We start from the raw sequence: 19976 nt of genomic DNA, 5'->3' as shown, positions 1-19976 counted from the left end.
TGCTGGTGAGAAATTATATATAGACACTCAGATTGCCCAGGATAACAGAGACACAGGGTAGGATAAGGAAGAGTTGGTCGAATTTCCTAGTGAATGGTGGTTAATGACCAAGATACCAATAAAAAAAATAGAGGGTAAAAAACAGAAAATAAAAAAAGGTATAGATAGTATAATGATGGAGCCAAAATGAAAATGTTTTTTAATGCAGTTGGAGATAATAATAAAAAAAGCTCAAAAGGAGCAGTACAGACCAATAAGAAACCTGATCCCATAACTGCGTTCAGTCTTGAAGCACGTGTACTGAATAAAAAAAAAGAGTCAGAACATCACGTGGAGGAAGTATTCTATTAAGAAGTTGAGGATGAGCTAAATCCAAAGGCTCTTGGAAGAAAACACAGTCATAAATCTTCATGACCTTTGATTAGGCTGCGGTTTATTAAATTTTAAAAAAAGTATAATCAGGGAGAGAAAAAAAATAAATTGAACATCATCAAAATTAAAAACTTTTGTGCTTCAAAGGACATCATAAAGTAAAAAGATAACACAGAATGGAAGAATATTTTTGCAAATCTGATAAGTAAATTTTATCTAGAGTATATAATGAACTCCTACAACTCAATAATAAAAAGACAACCCAATTTAAAAATGGGCAAAAGATCAGAATAGACATTTCTTCAAAGAAGATATACAAATGGTCAATAAGCACATAAAAAATGTTCAACATCACTAGCCATCCAGGAAACGTAAATCAAAACCACAATGAGATACACCTTCCAATCTAGTGGCTATAATCAAGAACACAAATAATCACACCTCACACACTGAAAGTGGGAATGCAGTAAAATGATACAGCTGCTTTGGAAAATAGTCTGGGAGTTACTTAAACAGTTAAACACAGAGTTACCATATTACCGAGCAATTCCACTCCTAGCTATAAACCCAAGCAAAATGAAAACGTATGTCCATAGAAAAACTTACACACAAATGTTCATAGCAGCATTATTCATACCAGTTAAAAGGTGGAAACAACTCAAGTGTCCATCAATTGATAAATGGATAAAATGTGATATATGCATACAATGGAATATTATTCAGTCATAAAAAGAAACGAAGTACTGTTACATGCTACAACATGGATGAACCTTGAAAATATTATTCTGAGTGACAGACGCCAGACACGGAAGGTCACAGTATGATTTCATTTATATGACACGTCCAGAATAAAGAAATCTAAAGAGAAAGTAAATTAATCATTGCCTATGAAAGAATGGTGAAAGAAATGGGAGTGACTGTGAATGGCCACTGGTTTTCTTTATGAGGTGACAGAAATTTTCTAAAATTGATGGCGGTGGTAGTTTCCCAACTCTGCAAATATAATAAAAACTATGAAACTGTATACTTTCCATGGGTATACTGTATGATTTATGGATTATATCTCAATAAATCTGTTAAAAAAAAAATTGAGAGTAGTAAAATGCTCTCATGTAAAGGTCATTAAAGTCATGGAAGAATTGAGGAAATGTTCCACACACAGCTAAATGTAACTTCTGACCTGGAAATTTTCTTTTCCTAAAAAAGACATTATTAGGACAATCGGCAAGATTGAATAAAATCTGTAACTAGGTATAAATGTTAATTTCCTGATTTGGTAATTACAGTGTAGTTTTGTAAAACGTCATCCTTGTTTTTGTAAAGTATTTAAAAATAAAAGGGCACTATGTTTGCAACTTACTCTCAAAAAGATCGGAAAAAAATTGTGTGTGTATATATAGAGAGAGAGAGATTGAGAATGATAAAGCAAATTTGTTAAAATTTTAACATTTGAGGAATCTGGGTGAAGAGTACATGGGAATTCTTTGCTTCCTTTTGCAACTTTTCTATAGGTATGAAATATCAAAATGAAAAGTTTAAATGTGTATATATATTTGTGTACACACACACAGTTATTTTATTTGTTTCAAAATAAAAGATTTACTGCACATTTGGGGAAAAAAAAAAACATTTTTTTTGAGGGTGAAGAGAACGTTGCAAAGAACAAGCGTTCCAGAAGCCCAAGTGTTGGCAAGAGGTCCAGCAGTGGGAGAATGGGCCATGGGGGAACGCACACAGCAATATGGAAAGAAAGACAGGTAAGGAACCAATGCAAACAGGGATAAGAAACATAGATAAAACGGCATCCAGGTTCCTAAGGAAATGTGGATATAATATTATGAGGGGCATCGCCACACAATCCCACTGACAACTGGAGGTCTGGTCTGCAATCTGCAGCCTTGATTCAGTTTTCTAAATAAAATATTGGTTAAACAGATAGTTTAACTTTTGCCAAATTTTGACTCCAATGAAGTAAAGATACGCAGGTAGGTCTGAGTACACATTTGAGAGCTGGCATTCACCGGGACTTTGGTATCTGCAAACCTCCACTGGGTGGTAGGATCAGACGTGAAAAGAATGAAAGCCCCCAAAATTCACTTTGACATTCTGTCCTGGCAACATAGTGGGTATGTGTGAGCTATGATTATGTTCTGCTAGCTTAAGACTTTATAGGTACAACTGCCCTCTGAGAGTTAATATAAATTATCACATACTAATCCACATCAGAGACAGCAAATTTACCTTAAAAAGAAAAATTTTTTTCCCCACTAAATACAACAGCTACTCATAATTTTAAGATACTTAGATAAGATCACCACTACTCATCTTTCAGTTTGTCATACTGTGGTGGCTTGAGTGTTGCTATGATACTGGAAGCCATGTAGCATTTCAAATACCAGCAGGGTCACCCACAGTGGACAGGCTGCAGTGGAGCTTCCAGACTAAGACAGATGAGGAAGAAAGTCCTAGCGATCTCCATCCAAAAATTAGCAAATGAAAATCCTATGGATCACAACAGAATAATGTCTGATGTAGTGCTGGAAGATGAGCCCCCTCGGTTGGAAGGCACTCAAGATACACAGTGGACGCAGCAATGGACTTGAGCATACCAATGATCGTGAAGATGGCGCAAGATCGGGTGAAGTTTTGTTCTGCTGTACATGGGGTTGCCAGGAGTTGGTGCTGACTAAGAGGCAACTAACAACAGATAAGATCAACTAAATAGACATATCCGTTGCATAAGAACACTAAATGTCTACTGTTTGTTGGGTCATTTTCTTAGTCATTTCTGAAGTTTGTTATTATTACTTTCTCAGAGGTACCCTTTGCATGTTTTCAAAACACTTTTTTTGGTCATGTGTCCCTCTACTAAAAAAGTTAACCTCCACCTAATCCTTTTTGCTTATGACTCCCCTTTCTGTTCTCAATGTTTGACCCTAAATTCAGGCCTTCATTTCTTCACACCTGAAGATTATATAAACCTCCTTAAAGATCTTTCAACACTGGATCTTTCAACTCTTCACTGCTTCTCAGAAACAAGAGAACATGCAGCCCAAATTGCTGTTTGTCACACATCCTTATACAATTTGCAAGACATGTTGCTCTTTTCGTTTTATTTTATTTTTTGCCTATCCAGACCTCAAAAATGTGATTTTTCAAAAGATATACTACACTGTTAACTTCAAAAAAAAAAAAATGGGGAAATTCTTTCCACTCCTAAAGAACGTTCATTTTTTTATCATTCTCTTGGAGACAGAAGTTTCTGCTGAGCATTTCCAAAACTGCTTTGTGGATACCCTTCGTAGAGCAAAAGCTTTCTATGACCAGGTGACTGACGTTCCACTCTTCAAGTCAACTGTGCTTAGTAAGCTATATGGCAGCAATGCAGATGGATTTTCTTTTACCCTTATGGTCACAGAGAATTTGCTTGACTGTACACAACTGCAAACACATCCTGAGAGTTTAAAAAGTACTTGATTACACACGAGCAGCGGCTCAGTTCATTGAATGATTTAAGGAAAACAGTGTGTCCATTTCCAGTAAGGAAAATAATGGAGAATGTAGAGGGAAAAAAAGAAAGAAAGCAACAAAGCTTGGGGTGGAGGGCAGGGAGAGAAGAAATTACAATCACAGTGACAAAACAAACTCAAGATTCATATACAACAATGAAGAGTATATTGAATTATTCTTGACAAAAAGGAAATCTGTTCTTAATTAATACTATAAATTGTAGCCCTGAATACACAAGAGCTTAGAATGTGGCATATAATTTAAATAAAATAAATAAAACAGTATCTTGTGTCCTTCAGGCAGTTAGTTATAAATATACAGAAAAAAGACACACAGTATGTTCTATTACTGATGCCATATGTTCACAACAACGAAGAAAGGAGTTGGTGAATAAACAGTACATAAATAACATTAATGAGTCATACTCCTACAGAACTTTCCAAAGAAATCCATAAAAATATTTTATTCAGCTATTACAAACTACTCTAAATTTATAGCTCAACATATATTGAAGAAACAAGCCATACAAAGGATATCTGAAACGAATAAAAAAGTGCTATTCTGAAATTTCCTAATTGTTTACAGCAGTGCTGTTCAACAGAATTTTATGTGATGATGGAAATGTTCATATGCTACATTGTCCAGTATGGTAGCCACCAGCCCCACAAGGTTTTTACACATCTGAAGTGAGGCTAGCGCAACTAAGGAACTGAATTTCTTACCATCATCATTTTGAATTTAAATACCCATATGTGACAGTTGGCAATCATTAGAAAGAACATGTCTAGAGAATCGGTAAAGTAATGCAAAATGCTTTGTAATCTCATTTTGGTACAAAAATTTAACCTTACGGTCATGTATAAAAGTACCTAAAAATTCTGGATGGGAAAAAAGGTGTTATTGATCCCTGCTTTTAAAGTTTAAAAACATAGCCATGCATAAAACAGCTCTCATCAAATTTGAGAATGATGTTTTGGCCATAAGTATACAATGATGTGATCTAATTTTTAAAATATATATATACATATAAACCAACAAAATCCATTGCCGTTGAGTCGATTCCGACTCATAGCTAACCTATAGGACAGAGTAGAACTGCCCCACAGGGTTTCCAAGGTGCAGCTGGTGGATTTGAACTGCCGACCTTTCTGTTAGCAGCCAAGTTCTTAATCACTGCGCCACCAGGGCTCCATGAGACACATATACAATCTATTGCATATTGTAATCACTTAAAGGTGCTTGTTTTATGGGGTTTGATTATAGATTTTAACACTGTTAATGAGTTTTGCTTAAATCATTAACACAATTTTGCCAACTAGGCTTAAAAATTCCACCCATCTGAGGCAGTAAGGGAACAAGCGGATACTATTCTGCAGTCAGTCAGTTCTATTTTGCGTATTTCCTATGCGCTTAAAGTACCTTCTTCTGACCAACCAGCAGCTAGTTAAATTAATGACTGGTAATAAGTGAGGAGCCCTGGTGGCGCAGTGGTTAAGCTCTTAGCTGCCAACCAAAAGGTTGGCAGTTCGAATCCACCAGCTGCTTCTGTAAAGAGAGATGTGGCAGTCTGCTTCTGTAAAGATTACAGCTTTGGAAATACCACTGGGGCAATTCTATCTTGTCTTACAGGGTCACTGAGTAGGAATCAACACGATGGCAATAGGTGTGGTTTGAAATAACAGTGATGGCTAACAATTCTAGAGCAATAACTACACTCCAGATTCAGTGCTAACACTTCACATTTGACCCTCACAACATTCCTAGTTTGTAGATACCACTGTTATTCCGGAGGCTGGGGAAACGAAAGCACAAGGAAACACAGCCAAACTCTTGCCAGCAATTCTTAGTAGGTCCTATCTAGAAATGATAAACACGTAGAACATATGATGAATTTCCCTTTTCTTATACACGTGGCCAAAACCCACCCACAGGGCAGCCATTACTAAATGATCACAGAATGTTATACAACTAACCTGGGCTTTGCGAGAGACCCAGACAACAGCTATCCCCTCAAGCCCTCCCCAGCAAATCACCACTGGCATGCATGCATTCATTTGACAAACATGTACTAAGCACCAACTAGGTGGAGCCCAAAACCCTGGTGGCATAGTGGTTAAGAGCTACGGCTGCTAACCGAAAGGCCAGCAGTTCGAATCCACCAAGGGCTCTTTGGAAACTGTATGGGGCAGTTCTGTTCTGTCCTATATGGTTGCTATGAGTCAAAATTGACTCAACAGCAACAGGTTTTTTATTTTTTAGGTGGAGCCCTGGTTGTGCCATGGTTAAGAGCTATTGCTCCTAACCAAAATGTTGGCAGTTCGAACCCACCAACCACTCCTTAGAAACGCTATGGGGCAGTTCTACTCTGTCCTAGAGAGTAGCTGAGTTGGAATTGACTTGATGGCAACAGATGTGTGTGTACGTACTAGGTACTCTTCTGGGAACTGGAGATATAATGGTGAAAAATACAAATCCCCTATTTCATGGAGCTTACATTATAATTGAGGGAGACAAACATGTAGGCAATTAAAAATGTTTATGTCCTATTATGATAGATGCTATGAAGAAAATAAAATCCGGGAGTGACAGGAAGTGGAGAAGGCAATTTGGCTACAGTAGTACTCACGTGGCACAAAAAGTTTGCGCTCAACTGCTAATCTAAAGGTTGGCAGTTCAAACCCACCCAGAGGTACTACGGAAGAAAAGGTCAGGCAATCTGCTCCCATTAAGTTTACAGCCAAAAAAAAAAAAACCCTATACAGAAGTTGTACTCTACAACACATGGGGTCTCCATGAGTCAGAATCAACTTGACAGCAACTAACAACAACAAAGTCCAAGTAAAACTCTGACCAGGTGGTATTAATGCCGGGACCTGAATTATAAGGCAGAGGCAGTGATATGAACCTCCAGGAGAAAAGGGTTCTAGGCAGAGAGAAGAATAAGTACAAAGGCTGAGAAACAAATGATGCAGATGTGTTCTGGTGTCAGAAAGATGGCCAGCAAAAGGTGGAAAGCCCTAATCTCTGTACCTGTAAATATGATCCTGATTGGAAACAGGGATTTTCTTATGTTAATGTTGTTAGGCTGGATTCTAAACCTAATCGCTTCTGAATGGTGTTTTATAAAAAGAACAGAATAGGCACAGACACAGAGGGAAGCAACATACTGTGTGACGATGCAAAGGAGCACCACCTACAAGCAAAGGAACACCAGTGGAAGACAGCAGAAACTAGGAGAGGCCCACAATAAATCAACACAGTGAGACCCTAATTTGAACTTTCAGCTTCCAAATCTGTGAGACAATAAATTTCTGTTCTTTTAAGCAAAAACAAAGGAAGGAAAGAAAGAAGGCGGGAAGGAGGGGCCAGCAAATGAGGGGCAGAGTAGTAGGGAATGAGGTCAGATAATTAGGATAGAAAGACAACGTGAGACCTTGCAGCCATGCCATGCAATTTGGATTTTATTCTACTTGCCAAAGAAAGCCACGGGCGGGTTAATAGATCAATTTTAACAACATCACTCAGTCTAATTCCACTGCAAATTGCAAAGTCTGCTCTTTATCCACATTTCTATATTATGTGGTGTGAGTAGTTATACTTGCATGAATCCAGCTGAGATTTTACTATATCTTGATTTTATCCCAAGACACCTCAAATCCTTTCAGGGGTAAGAGAGGTTAATATATTATACATACATGTACGCACACACGCGCGCGCGCATGTGTGCACACAGGAACTTTCTCATTAAAAACCGAGCCCGTTACCATCATGTCAATTCTGACTTATAGCGACCCTACAGGACAGACTAGAAATGCCCCGTAGGGTTTCCAAGGCTATAAATCTTTATGGAAGCAGACTGCTACATCTTTCTCTCGTGGAGCAGCTGGTGGGTTCCAACCTCCGACCTTTCTGTTAGCAGCCAAGCACTTTAACCACCGTGCCACTAGGGCAACCTGTCGTTTTCATTCTAATTAAGAAATATCAGACCAAATCTTTAAAACCACCTGAAAACTCCAGTGACCTTTAGGGAAAAAAAAAAAAAAAAAAAAAAAACCCTTCTTTCCAACTCTTAAGAACGTTGCATATAAAGTCTTTTCCATCAAATGCATTTTCAAATTTTTCCCTTTTACCACAATAGGAGTTTGATTTAAAAACTAGCACCTAGTGAGCCAAAGTTCAATACTGACGTCTTTATAAAACTGGGAACTTCTTTTTCTTCAAGCTCTTAAAGAGAGTCCCCACCTTCATGAACACTGTTGGAGGAGCACTCCAAGCCCAAATCTCTTCAGTCTGGAGACATTGATACCAGCTACTGTGCTAACTCAATATTGCAACTTCATGAGAAGAAAGATGCCCGTGAACAAGTTTCCTAATGTGTTACACAAAAGAACACCTCATGCTATGTATGCTTTTACTTTTTTTTTTTAATAATATTTTATTGTGTTTTCAGTGAAGGTTTATACAGCAGTTGAGGTTCCCATTCGAAAATGCCTACACAAGTTGTTCAGTGACGTTGGTTACCTTCCTCACAACACATGAACATTCTCATTATTTCTGTTCTGCTTGTTCCATTTGGTTTAACTTTTTGAACAATATTTTCTCACCTCTCAGTATTTTTTTTATCTTCTCTCATTTCTTCATTGAAAAAAAATTCTTCCCCAATGGTAGAAACAGCACTTTCAACCAAAAATATATGACAGCACATTCTTCACACCATTAAAAGCGTTTTTTCTACCTGAACGGTACCAGTGAGTGACTAACACTGAGTTAGAGATAAAAAGTACTAACTGAAAGAGGAGGCCAGGCTAGAAGGATGCCAGCAAAATGAGGATCAGTACCAGGAACATCTTCCTCCTAAATCCAACGAAATTATCTATAAAACTTTCAGTAGTGAGGAACGGGGAGGGGGACAACTTTCAGCAACAGTTACAAAATTCAACAGATTAAGCTCAGTTTTATGAAGAATTTCATACCCACTAAATAACAGAACATGTCATAAAGTAAAAAGCAATTTAAAAAGCTATAGTAGAATTAAAAACAGTAATATTAGATTTAAAGCAGAAATACACATCAGAGATGTAAAACATTAACTAATAAACAATATTCTATGGGGTAGGCAGAATAATGGTCCTCACAAGATGTCCAAGTCCTAATGCCCAGAACCTGTGAATATGTTACCTTATAGCAAAAGGGACTTTGCAGGTGTGACTAAGGTTAAGGACCTTGAGATAATGAGTATAGCCTAAATTGTCTAAAAATTTTCTAGGTGGGCCCAATCTAATGAGTCCTTAAAAGTGGACAGCCTTTTCCTGATATGGTCAGACAGAGACCTGATGAAAGAAGAAGGGACAGAGAGATATGGTGTTGCCGGTTTTAAAGATACAGGAAGGGGGCCACAAGCCAAGGAATGTGGATGGCCTCTACAAGTTGGAAAATGCAAGGAAACAGATTCTCCTGTAAGGAATGCAGAAAGGCTCCAGAAAGGAATGCAGCCCTGCCAACACCTTGACTTTATTCCAGTAAGGCTCATGTTCGACTTCTGAACTCCAGAACTGTAAGATAATAAATGTGTATTGTTTTAAGCCACTAAGTTTGGGGTAGTTTGGTATGACAGCATAGAAAGCTAATACGGTATATAAGAAATAAACATATAATAGAGTTATCACCATAAAAGAGGGAAAAGGAAAATTAAAAAGTAAATGCTACAAGAATGACTGGGAACAATGTAGAAAAAATTTCATTCAACAAATATTTATTCAGTTAGATACTGTACTGAGCAAAGAAATGAAAAGTATGTAAAAATGTAAAATAATAACAAAAAAAAAACCCTGTGTAAATCTGTATAGGAGCTTTAGTCAAAACAATCCCAAACCAAAAACCACATACATGTCCTTGAACTGATGAACAGATAAACTGTGGTTCACCCATACAGTGGAATAATTCTAGGCAATAAAAAGGAACGAACTACTAATAAACTCTACAACATAGATGAATATCAAATGCTAAGACCCAGGGTGACAAAAATGGCTAAGAGCTTAACTACTAACTGAAAGGTTGGCAGTTTGAATCCACCCAGAGGCGCCTAGGAAGACAGGCCTGGTGATCTGCGTCTCAAAAGTCACAGTCTTGAAATTCCTATGGGGCAGTTTAAGTCCATAAGTTGGAATTGATTCAACAAACAACAACTAACAACAACAACAATATTAAGTGAAAGTAGCCAGACACAAACTAACATATTATAAAATTCCATTTCTATGACATTCTAAAAAAGGCAAAATTAAAGGGACAGAAATCAGATCAGTTGATGCCAAGAAGTACATGTTGAGGGTGGCGGTACTGACTACAGAAGGGCACAAGAGAACTTTCTGGTGTAACTAAAATGTCCTAGACCTTGATTGGGAGTGTGGTTACACAAAAGTATACATACATTTGTAAAAATTCACGAAAGGTGAATGTTATTATATGTTAATGTTATCTCAATAAACCTGACTTAAAATTGAGAAAAAGACTGGTATTGGTAACATGCAAAAAAAAAAAAAAATCATAAAGGGAGTGCAGAAACCAACCACTAGATTATACTGCTTCTCACCTGCACCTCTTCAATGCTCTCTTGCCCACACAACCTTTCAACCCGTCCTGTTGATTCTGGCTTAAACATTGTATTGAATGCAAACCCCTTCTCTTAGATTCTCAAAAAAGAAAAATTATACCAGTTGCTGTCTGCTGATTCCAACTCTTGGTGACCCCATGTGTGTTAGAGTAGAACTGTGATGGGGTTTTCAGTGGTTCATTTATCAGAATTAGATTGCCAGAACTTTCTTCTGAGAAGCCCCTTGATAGATTCGAACCACCAATCTTTCAGTTAGCAGTCCAGCACATGAACTGTTTGTGCCGCCCAGGGACTCCCCTCTTGGCCCTCACTACTCTAATCATCACTCATCTGTGCTACTCCAAATTACACCTCAGCTCTCCCTAATCCAAGTTATACTCAACGTGACCCACTTCCTGGTGCTCCTTCACCCTCCAGGTACTCTTGAGCATGCATGCCTTGCCTTAGACACGCTGTTGCTTCTGCCTGAAAGCCCTTTCTCCATTCACCAAACCACTACTCACCCTCTGGAACCCAAGTGCAGGATCACCTCATCCTCTGTGTACCCACAGCACTTTCTCCCATTGCATATTTACCATAATCATCTGCCCCGCTCACCAGATTTCATGGTATTCAGGAAAAAGCCAGGCTTTATTCAGCTCTGGACCTCAAGCAAGTAACTTCGTTCCAAGCATATAGTTGTGCTCAATGTTGTTTCTGTCAAAAAGTGAATTAATAGAAAACATAATAGCTAACACAGAGCACTAACTATGTGCCAAGCACCATGCTAAGCACATGACATGTATTAACTGATTTAACTCAAAGTCAGGTTCTAATATTATCTCCACTTTACAGATGAAAAAACTGAGACACAACGAGTTCAAATAACTTGTGCAAGGTCACACAGTAAATGGTGGTGTAGGGAGGTGAACCCATGCTGTCTAGCTCCTGAATCCATGTTCTTAACCACTAGAAAAACCAAAACAAACCCGTTGCCATAGAGTCGATTCCGACTCATAGCAACCCTATAGGACAGAGTAGAACTGCCCCATAGAGTTTCCAAGGAACGCCCAGTGGATTTGAACTGCCGACCTTTTGGTTAGCAGCCGTAGCATTTAACCACTAGGCACCCAGGGTTTCCTTAACCCCTGGGGTACACTAACAACCAAAGCCAAACCACTAGCTGTAGAGTCGATTCCAACTCATGACAACACCACGAACAGAACTGTTTTCAATGGCTGTGATCTTTCGGAAGTAAACTGCCAGGCTTTTCTTCCAAGGAGCCTCTGGGTAGATTTGAACAGCCAGCCTTACAGCTAGCAGCCAAGCACTTAACCATTTGCACCACCCAGAAACTTTAAATTTTCAATAATTCAAGAAATGAAAACTGTATGTTTATAGGCAAGATTAGAAGGGTGCAAAAACAACAGATCTAGGAAGTAGATCACCAGGCCTTTCTTCTGAGGCTCCTCAGCGTAGATTCAAACGACTAAACTTTTGGTTAGCTACCAAATGTTAACTGAATTACTTTTAACATGCATGAAGTTGTACATTTACATTGCATTGTTATGATACAGCCGTTCGATAATTAAAGGTAAAAAAAAGTAAATACGACAAGAAGAAAAATCAGACACATGAAGTACAGACAAATAAATAGGAGAAAGACAGTTTCTCAGACTTTGCCCTCAGCATCAGATGCCACTGTAACTGTGACATTGCTCCACTTCAGGAATTTGTTTACCCTTGGCAACATCATATGTGATAGAAATACTCTCAAATGTACCCTGTCTCAAATGCTGCTTTACTTACATGCATAATTTTCAAAATTAGAGAGTTTGCATTTGAAATAGTCATTGTGCTGTTTGACTTCTCAGGATTCGAGAGCAGCCCCCCTGAAAAGATGTTTAAACCACTGCAAATCAACCTGGTAATAGTCACTGAGATAAGTGGGCACCTGTGTTATACCATGTTTCTGTTCAGCCCTCCAAAGAAAGTGTGCACCTGCCTGCAGGGCTCACAGCTGGCATTTCAGGAAGTTTTGCTGCTTACAAATTTTCAACATCAAATTATATCTTGTGCTGTGAATTGCATGTTTTATAATGTTTCAACCTGTGTATTAATTTGCACTTTATTTAGGATTTCTAGAAACACAATACCATTACAAAGACAAGTCTACTGAATCAACACCAAGATAAAGTTTAAATGCAGTCCTTGTTTATTAGCACAGAGAATCTACACAAAATTTACAATTTTGGAAACATGCTTTCCGGTAACAGAATAAGAGCCAGCCTTCCTAATAAATGTCATTTCTAGTGCAATAATTGGGAACTGAGACTACCTTAGGTAGAACTTAGTAAATAAATATTATTTCTCCCATCCATCTCCTAACACAAATCTGTCTTGGAAGAAATAGTCAGAATGCTCCTTAGAAGCAAGGATCGTGAGACTATGTCTCATATACTTTGGACATGTTATCAAGAGGGACTACTCCCTGGAGAAGAGTATCATGCTTGGTAAAGTAGAGGGTCAGCAAAAAAGAAGAAGATCCTCAAGGAGATGAACTGACACAGTGGCTGCAACAATGGGCTCATGAGTAACAACAGTTGTGAAGATGCTACAGGACTGGGCAGTGTTTTGTTTGCTATGGGTTGGAACTGACGTGACGGCACCTAATAACAACATCCCCTGTTATGGACTGAATTGTGTGCCACCAAAATATGTGTCAACTTGGTTAGGCCATGATTCCCAGCACTGTGTGGTTGTCTTCCACTTTGTGATTTTCCTGTGTGTTATAAATCATAATCTCTGCCTGTGGTTAAAGAGGATTAGGGTGAGATGTAATATTCTTGCTCAGGTCACATCACTGATCCAATGTAAAGCGAGTTTCCCTCGGATGTGGCCTGCACCACCTTTTATTTCACAAGAGATAAAAGGAAATAGAAGCAAGCAGAGTTGGGGACCTCATACCACCAAGAAAACATGCTGCCGGGACCACAGCGCGTCATTTGAACCCCGGGGTTCCTGAGCAGAGAAGCTCCTAGTTCAGGGGAAGATTGATAACAAGGACCTTCCTCCAGAGCCAACAGAAAGAGAAAGCCTTCCACTGGAGCTGATGCCCTGAATTTGGACTTCTAGCCTACTAGACTGTGAGAAAATAAATACCTCTTTGTTAAAGTCATCTACTTGTGGTATTTCTGTTATAGCAGCACTAGATACTAAGACACCTCTAACACAATTCTCAACTGATGGTTAAGATGGTTAAGCCATGCTTTAACTACTGCACCACCAGGGCTCTCTAATCTTTGAAGACTGGACTTCAGGAATGGTTTTAGTTCTGGGTTAACAAATCATCCGGGGGCCATAGTTTTGGGGGTTCCTCCAGTTTCTGTCAGACCATTGGTCTGGTCTTTGTACATAAATTTGAATTATTTTCTTAACTGATAGGCACAGAGCATATTTCCAACAGAGTCTCAAAGAGAAATTCTCAACTAGTCAATTTCACTACAGTCTACGGACCCATGCCACTGGACTCTCCAGGAGGCTGGAGAAGTTCTGGACTCACACCAGATGTGTGACCCCAAGAACTGCAATGGAAGCTCTAAGAAGACAGGGATCTTTGACACTTTTATACACTGCTGCATTCCCAGCAACTAGCACATAGTAGGTACTGAGGAAGTACCTGCTGAACTGAAAAAACAATGATATGGCCGACCCAGGATTTCACGCCAGGCTTTCCAACTTCTGAAGTCGACTACTCTTTTAATTCTACCAGACGTAAAAAAAAATGAGAATATTCTGCTTTCTGACTGACTAATCTAAAAGAAATTTTCCTGCCAACAAATGAGGTAAAGGGAAGCGAAGGAGTATTCAACAGGTATAGTCAAAGATCCTGGAACTACCTACAGCTAGACACAGGGTAGGTGTGGTAAACACATAGGAGTGATTTTTTAAAATGACATTTCATGATAACTCTTTCCAAGGTTGATGATTCTCTAATTTGCCAAGAGAGAAATAAAATTTTTTACTCTAAGACAAATGATTCAAGATGCTGAAAAAATGAAAAGACACTGAGATCCCAGGTGGTGTAAACATTTTCCACTTGACTACTAGCCTAAAAGCTGGCAAGTCTGAACCCTCCCAGCAGTGCTGCAGAAACAAAGGCTGGCAATCTGCTTCAGTAAAGATTACAACCAAGAAAACCCTATGGAGACAACATTCTGCTCTAACAGGTGAGTCGCCAGGAGTCAGAACTGACTCAGTGGCAGCTGGCTTTTTTTTTTTTTCTTTTGTACCGGTTACATATAAATACATATAATATAGATATAAAATATAAACTTCCCTTAATCATGCAAGGAAAAATGTTTTGGTTAAAAAAATTTTTTTATCCTGTCTCTTCTTTCTCCTCACCCCATGTGAAGAGGTTATACAGGTTTGTGACCCAGGATGGGAGAAATGCAGAGGCTAGTGCCACAAAGTCAGTTCTTCTGAACCCACAGGCTGATAGGCCTTACTTCTCGTTCTGATATTGTTGTTTTCTTTCCATTTGCCACCATTCAAATAACATTAATCACAGCTAGATGATTTCAGGACAGAGCGGGACAGATGATAATAAAAGGTTCACAGGTTAAATCAGGCTGACACTGATTACTGTGTGCCCTAATCTATTGCTATCTCTGATTCCTAAAGCAAGTTAAATGCCCTATTTGAGGGCTAATGCTGACGAAAATTAAAATCCTGCAACAGCAGTAATACCTCTCTTTCCTACTGTTGTGGTTGTTAAGGTGCTGTCAAGTTGATTCTGACTCACAGTGACCCTATGTCTTACAGAGTAGAATTGTTTTATAGGGTTTTCTTGGCTATGGTCTTCAAGGAGGCAGATGGCCAGGTCTCTCTCCCTTAGGACCACTGAGTGGTTTCGAACTGCCAAACTTTAGGGTTAGCAGCAGAGCAATTAACCATTTGTGCCACCAGGGCTCCTTTTTTCCTATTAAATATCTTCTTACATGCTTATTGCATGAGCCCTGTCAACACAATACAATATGTCCTTTAACTCAGGTCTTCCTAAGTGGCTTGCTCACCCATAGATCTCCACTTACAGGCAGTTTTTTCTTTCCCTCACTTGGTCAGTAGACTTGACACATCCTCCTTGTCTGGTGAGGTTACACAGGCAGATTTAGCAGGAGGTGAAAGTACAGAAAAAAGTTACAGCTGTTCTTCCAGCCACCTCTATTAACGTCCTCCAGCACAGAAACTCTGCGAGGGAAATTCTGTGAAGGAATCTCATTCTTCACTCATCCTGTAAATCAATTGTGCAACACAATTCCAAATGTCCTTCTAAAATATTTTCCCAAGTCACTGAATTTCAACATCATACTTCCTTTTTTTTCTTTCACTTCAAAATTGTTTCTTTTTATATATATATATATATATATATAAAAACCAATATAGTTTATTTCTTCATTTCACTGTAACTCAAAATATTCCATGCTTCTGATTTCACAGCAATTCTAACAATTCTATAAACAGGTCCCTCCAAACAACAAAATACAAATGATTCGGAACCTTCAAAATTACTTTCTATTCTGTGAACATAATTTTAATACAAAAAGAGTCAGTAATGATAAATAATATATCATATGGCTGCCACAAGGGGGAACTCTATAAAATAATGTTAACGGAGAATATCTTACTATTTATTAAATTAAAATAAAAGCCCATTGTGGGTATTACTGTATTATGTATATTTGCTAAGAATGAGAAATATATCCAACAATTAAATGCTTAAGTAAATTATGATATATCCCTCAGTACAACATTCACACAGAATTTAAAATGGTTAAAGAACTCATGGAATAACATGGGAAAAGATGGATACAAAATAGTTTTGAGATTACAAACCTACTGCTGTCAAGTCAATTCCGACTCATAGTAACCCTGCAGGACAGAACAGAACTGCCCCACAGGATTTCCTAGGCTATAAATCTTTATGGAAGGGGACTGCCATATCTTTCTCCCATGGAGTGGCTGGTGGGTTCAAACTGCCGACCTACTGGTTAGCAGCCAAGTGCTTAACCACTGTGCCACCAGGGCTCCCTTTTTGAGATTACAGGTAAGTAAAATATGCAAGGCTTAAAAATCTGAAGGGGATAGGCAAATTTGTAATAATTGTGTGTTTGTTGTTGTTGTTGTTAGTTGCCACCCAGTCACTTCCAATTCTTGGCGACCCTATGGAGCAGAGCAGAACTGCTCCGCAAGGTTTTCAAGGCTGTGACCTTTCAGAAGCAGATTACCAGACTTGTCTTCCAAAGCACCTTTGGGTAGGTTTGAACCACTAACCTTTCAGGTCAAGTGCTTAACCGTTTGCACGACCGTGTTAAAAAAAATGAAATTAGGAGTTTTCTTTCTCTTCACTTTTCAAGATATACATTATTTCTCCAATTATAAAGGAGTAAAATAAAACAAACCTAAAGAATTTTAATGGTAGTAAAACTAGACTACGTGAAAGAACAAAAAGGGTGCTAGATTAAATGGGAAAACAAATGTCATACATTAATAGTACTGGTGTCCTCCTTTACACTATCTGAAGAGTCTCCCCAACATCCTAATATATATTAAGCTCTTCCCTGAGCACAACAGAGTTTAAAAAAAAAAAAAAAAGTTACCACAATATACATAGAAGAGAGAGGCTTTTGCCCTATAAAAGAAATTCTGCTATTCCAGTAACAAATCCTTGGGATAAAATCTAAGATGAACCCCAAGCATTTACCACATTCCAGCCCTAAGACAGAGTGCTAAGTAGTCTCCTATTTCCCTAACACAGCAGGACTATGTTTATGGAGAAAGTAAGCCTGACATGGAAAGATAACTCAGGAGCCCCATATTCATTTCATTCCTGAAACCAAGAGAAATCAAAATGTAAGCAGACAAATGCGGAAAACAAACTAAAGTTACCAAACATTCAGGTTCTGTTTGTTTAAAGTGAGAATGTTTGTTCAAAAGGTTATTAAATTTGCTAGTGGGGCAAGGACTGCACAGCAGAAAACAAGTTCATTACACTGAGAACATAAGAACCTGTCAATGTTACATCAAATACGGAAAAATCCATGATAAATCTCAATCCAAATGCCACATATTCATGTAAGTTTTTTTCTATGAATAGATGATATTCTTTTTTTTTTTTTTAATTAATAAAGGCTTTTTTTAAGAGAAGATTGCTTGGGAGCTGATTGAGTACAGCTTCAGGAGAATGCTAAGGAGCAACAAGTGGTACCATTCGGTCAACGAATACTGAATGAATGCCAACTACACCCAGGCAAGTTGAGAACAGTGACGAATACAAGGAGGAGAGGTGGTAGTTGTCACGGACTGAATTATGTGCCCCCAAAATATGTGTATCAGTTGGGCTGGGCCATGATTCCCAGTATTGTGTGATTCTCCTATATGTTATAAATCCTGCCTCTATGATGTTAACAAGGGAGGCTGGGCGGCAGTTCTGTTAGTGAGGCAGGACTCAACCTATAGGATTGGACTGTGTCTTGAGGCAATCTCTTTTGAGATGTAAAAGAAAAAAGTCAGCAGAGAGACAGGGAGACCTCATACCACCAAGAAAGCAGTACGCATGTCTTTGGACCCAAGGTGCCTGCGTGAAGAAGCTCCTAGTCCAGGCAGCATTGATGAGAAGGCTGACAGAGAGGGAAAGCCTTTCCCTGTAGCTGATGCCCTGAATTTGGACTTTCAGCCTACTTTATTGTGAGGAAATAAATTTCTCTTTGTTAAAGCCATCCACATGTGGTATTTCTGTTACAGCAGCACTAGATAACTAAGGCAGTAGTCTACTGCTTCACAGAGCTGACAGCCCAGTAGGAAAAAAGCATGCCAATGACAAAAATACAACGGGACAATTCATTCAGTCAGTCAGTCAGTTGACAAACACTTACTGAGCACCAACTGTGTGTCGGACATCACGGAAAAGGTTGGGGAAGCATAGTGAGAGTGAAAAAGAAAAATTGAAAAACTCTCCTCATGAAGCTTACAATTTATATAGAGAGGTAGGTTTTATTCAATAAATCATACAAGTAACCTAAAATCACAGCTATGTGAAGAGCCAAGAGAGGTAATCACTGGTAACTGCACAATAAGCAAGGGGAACGAGAGACAGGTTATTGAAGACAGCACAGAGCAGTCAGAAAGGGCTTTACGGAATGTGTAATGGTAGATCCGAGACTTGGGGTATGCGTATAAGGGAGGATGAGATTTAGAAAATACATCTGTGTACTGGGCAATGACAAGTAGTTCAGTGTGGTGGGAATAATATAGTAAGAGATGACACTGGACAAGCAGGCAAAGACCAGGAAGATATCAAACAAACAAAAAAAAAGTTCCTGTCGAGTTGATTACAATTCACACGACCCTATGTGTTACACAGTACAATTGCTCCATAGGCTTTTCTTGGTTGTAATCTTTACAGAAACAGATCGCCAGGCTGTTCTTCCACAGTGCTTCTGGGTGGGTTCAAACTGCCAACCTTCAGGTTAGCAGTCTAATGCAAACCATTTGCGCCAATCAAGGACCTAGGATATTACTGTTGCTCTTTTTGTGGGCCATTGAGTCAATTCCGACTCACAGCAACTCTCTAGGACAGAGCAGAAGTGCCTCACAGACTTTCCAATGCTGAAATCTTTACCAGAGCAGAACGCCAGGTTTTCTCTCCCGTGAAGTGACTGCTGGGTTCAAACCACCAACCTTTAGGTTGGCAGCCAAGTGCTTAACCATTGTGCCACCAGGACCATGCTATGGCCTTTGATTGTGTTAGTCTCCTTAAAATGAGAGAACTTAGACCGTGTGTTTGTACAAAGATGATAAAGACAAAACAAAGTTTCAGGGGTTACAGAGAAAGTTTGTTAAGAACAGTCATAAGTGTAACAAAGGTTTGAAAGAAACTTAGAAATATAAAATAAAACATTTAGCTATCATAGGCTTTAACAATATGCGATTCTCCTTTTCCCATCATCAAGTACAAGCTTACCCCTATGATACTCAGTCCTTTAAGGTAGTCCTGACGAGGCTGGGCTTGAGGAACACATCCAGCTAGCACTACTTTCTTGTTCTCCTCTTGGGCTTTTCTAGAAGATTAAAGAGAAAACAGTGAGAATTCTCTAATTCACAAGTGTATCCTTGTCAACTGATGTTGGTGCACATAAGTTCCCCACATACTAACAGACCCACTTAACATGAAACAAGATTTTCTTACAACTGCTTAAAGAATACACGCTATAATAAGATTTCTATATTATGTGTCTATTTATCATACCATTAAAGAACACAATAGCAGTCCAATCTGATAATGTCTTTCATTATCTCCTCATTACAAAAAAATTTTTGTACTTATAAAGAGTTCTCAAGGAAATGAATCATTCCTAAAAATCTCATTTTCCAGAAGAGAAATTAACCCTTCGATAAGTTCTTTATTTTAAATAGGAATGAAAATAATCCTAAAACCAATATA

The 19976-nt window shown here is 38.6% G+C and overlaps 1 protein-coding gene across 2 annotated transcripts in view; it reads right to left on the bottom strand.

Moving 5' to 3' along the window:
• CDKAL1 (CDK5 regulatory subunit associated protein 1 like 1) overlaps positions 1-19976 on the bottom strand; it is a 794624-nt gene that overhangs the window by 553600 nt on the left and 221048 nt on the right. For both annotated transcript variants that reach the window (XM_049876026.1, XM_049876110.1), the window contains one exon: positions 19497-19593. In XM_049876026.1, coding sequence (XP_049731983.1) covers positions 19497-19593 — 97 coding nt within the window. The remainder of the gene's footprint in view (positions 1-19496; positions 19594-19976) is intronic.

The sequence above is a fragment of the Elephas maximus genome, chromosome 1, assembly GCF_024166365.1.
Source record: "Elephas maximus indicus isolate mEleMax1 chromosome 1, mEleMax1 primary haplotype, whole genome shotgun sequence".
Taxonomy (NCBI): domain Eukaryota; kingdom Metazoa; phylum Chordata; class Mammalia; order Proboscidea; family Elephantidae; genus Elephas; species Elephas maximus.
The sequence above is the reverse complement of the archived record's forward strand: the minus strand, read 5'-3'. Positions and strand labels throughout refer to the sequence as shown.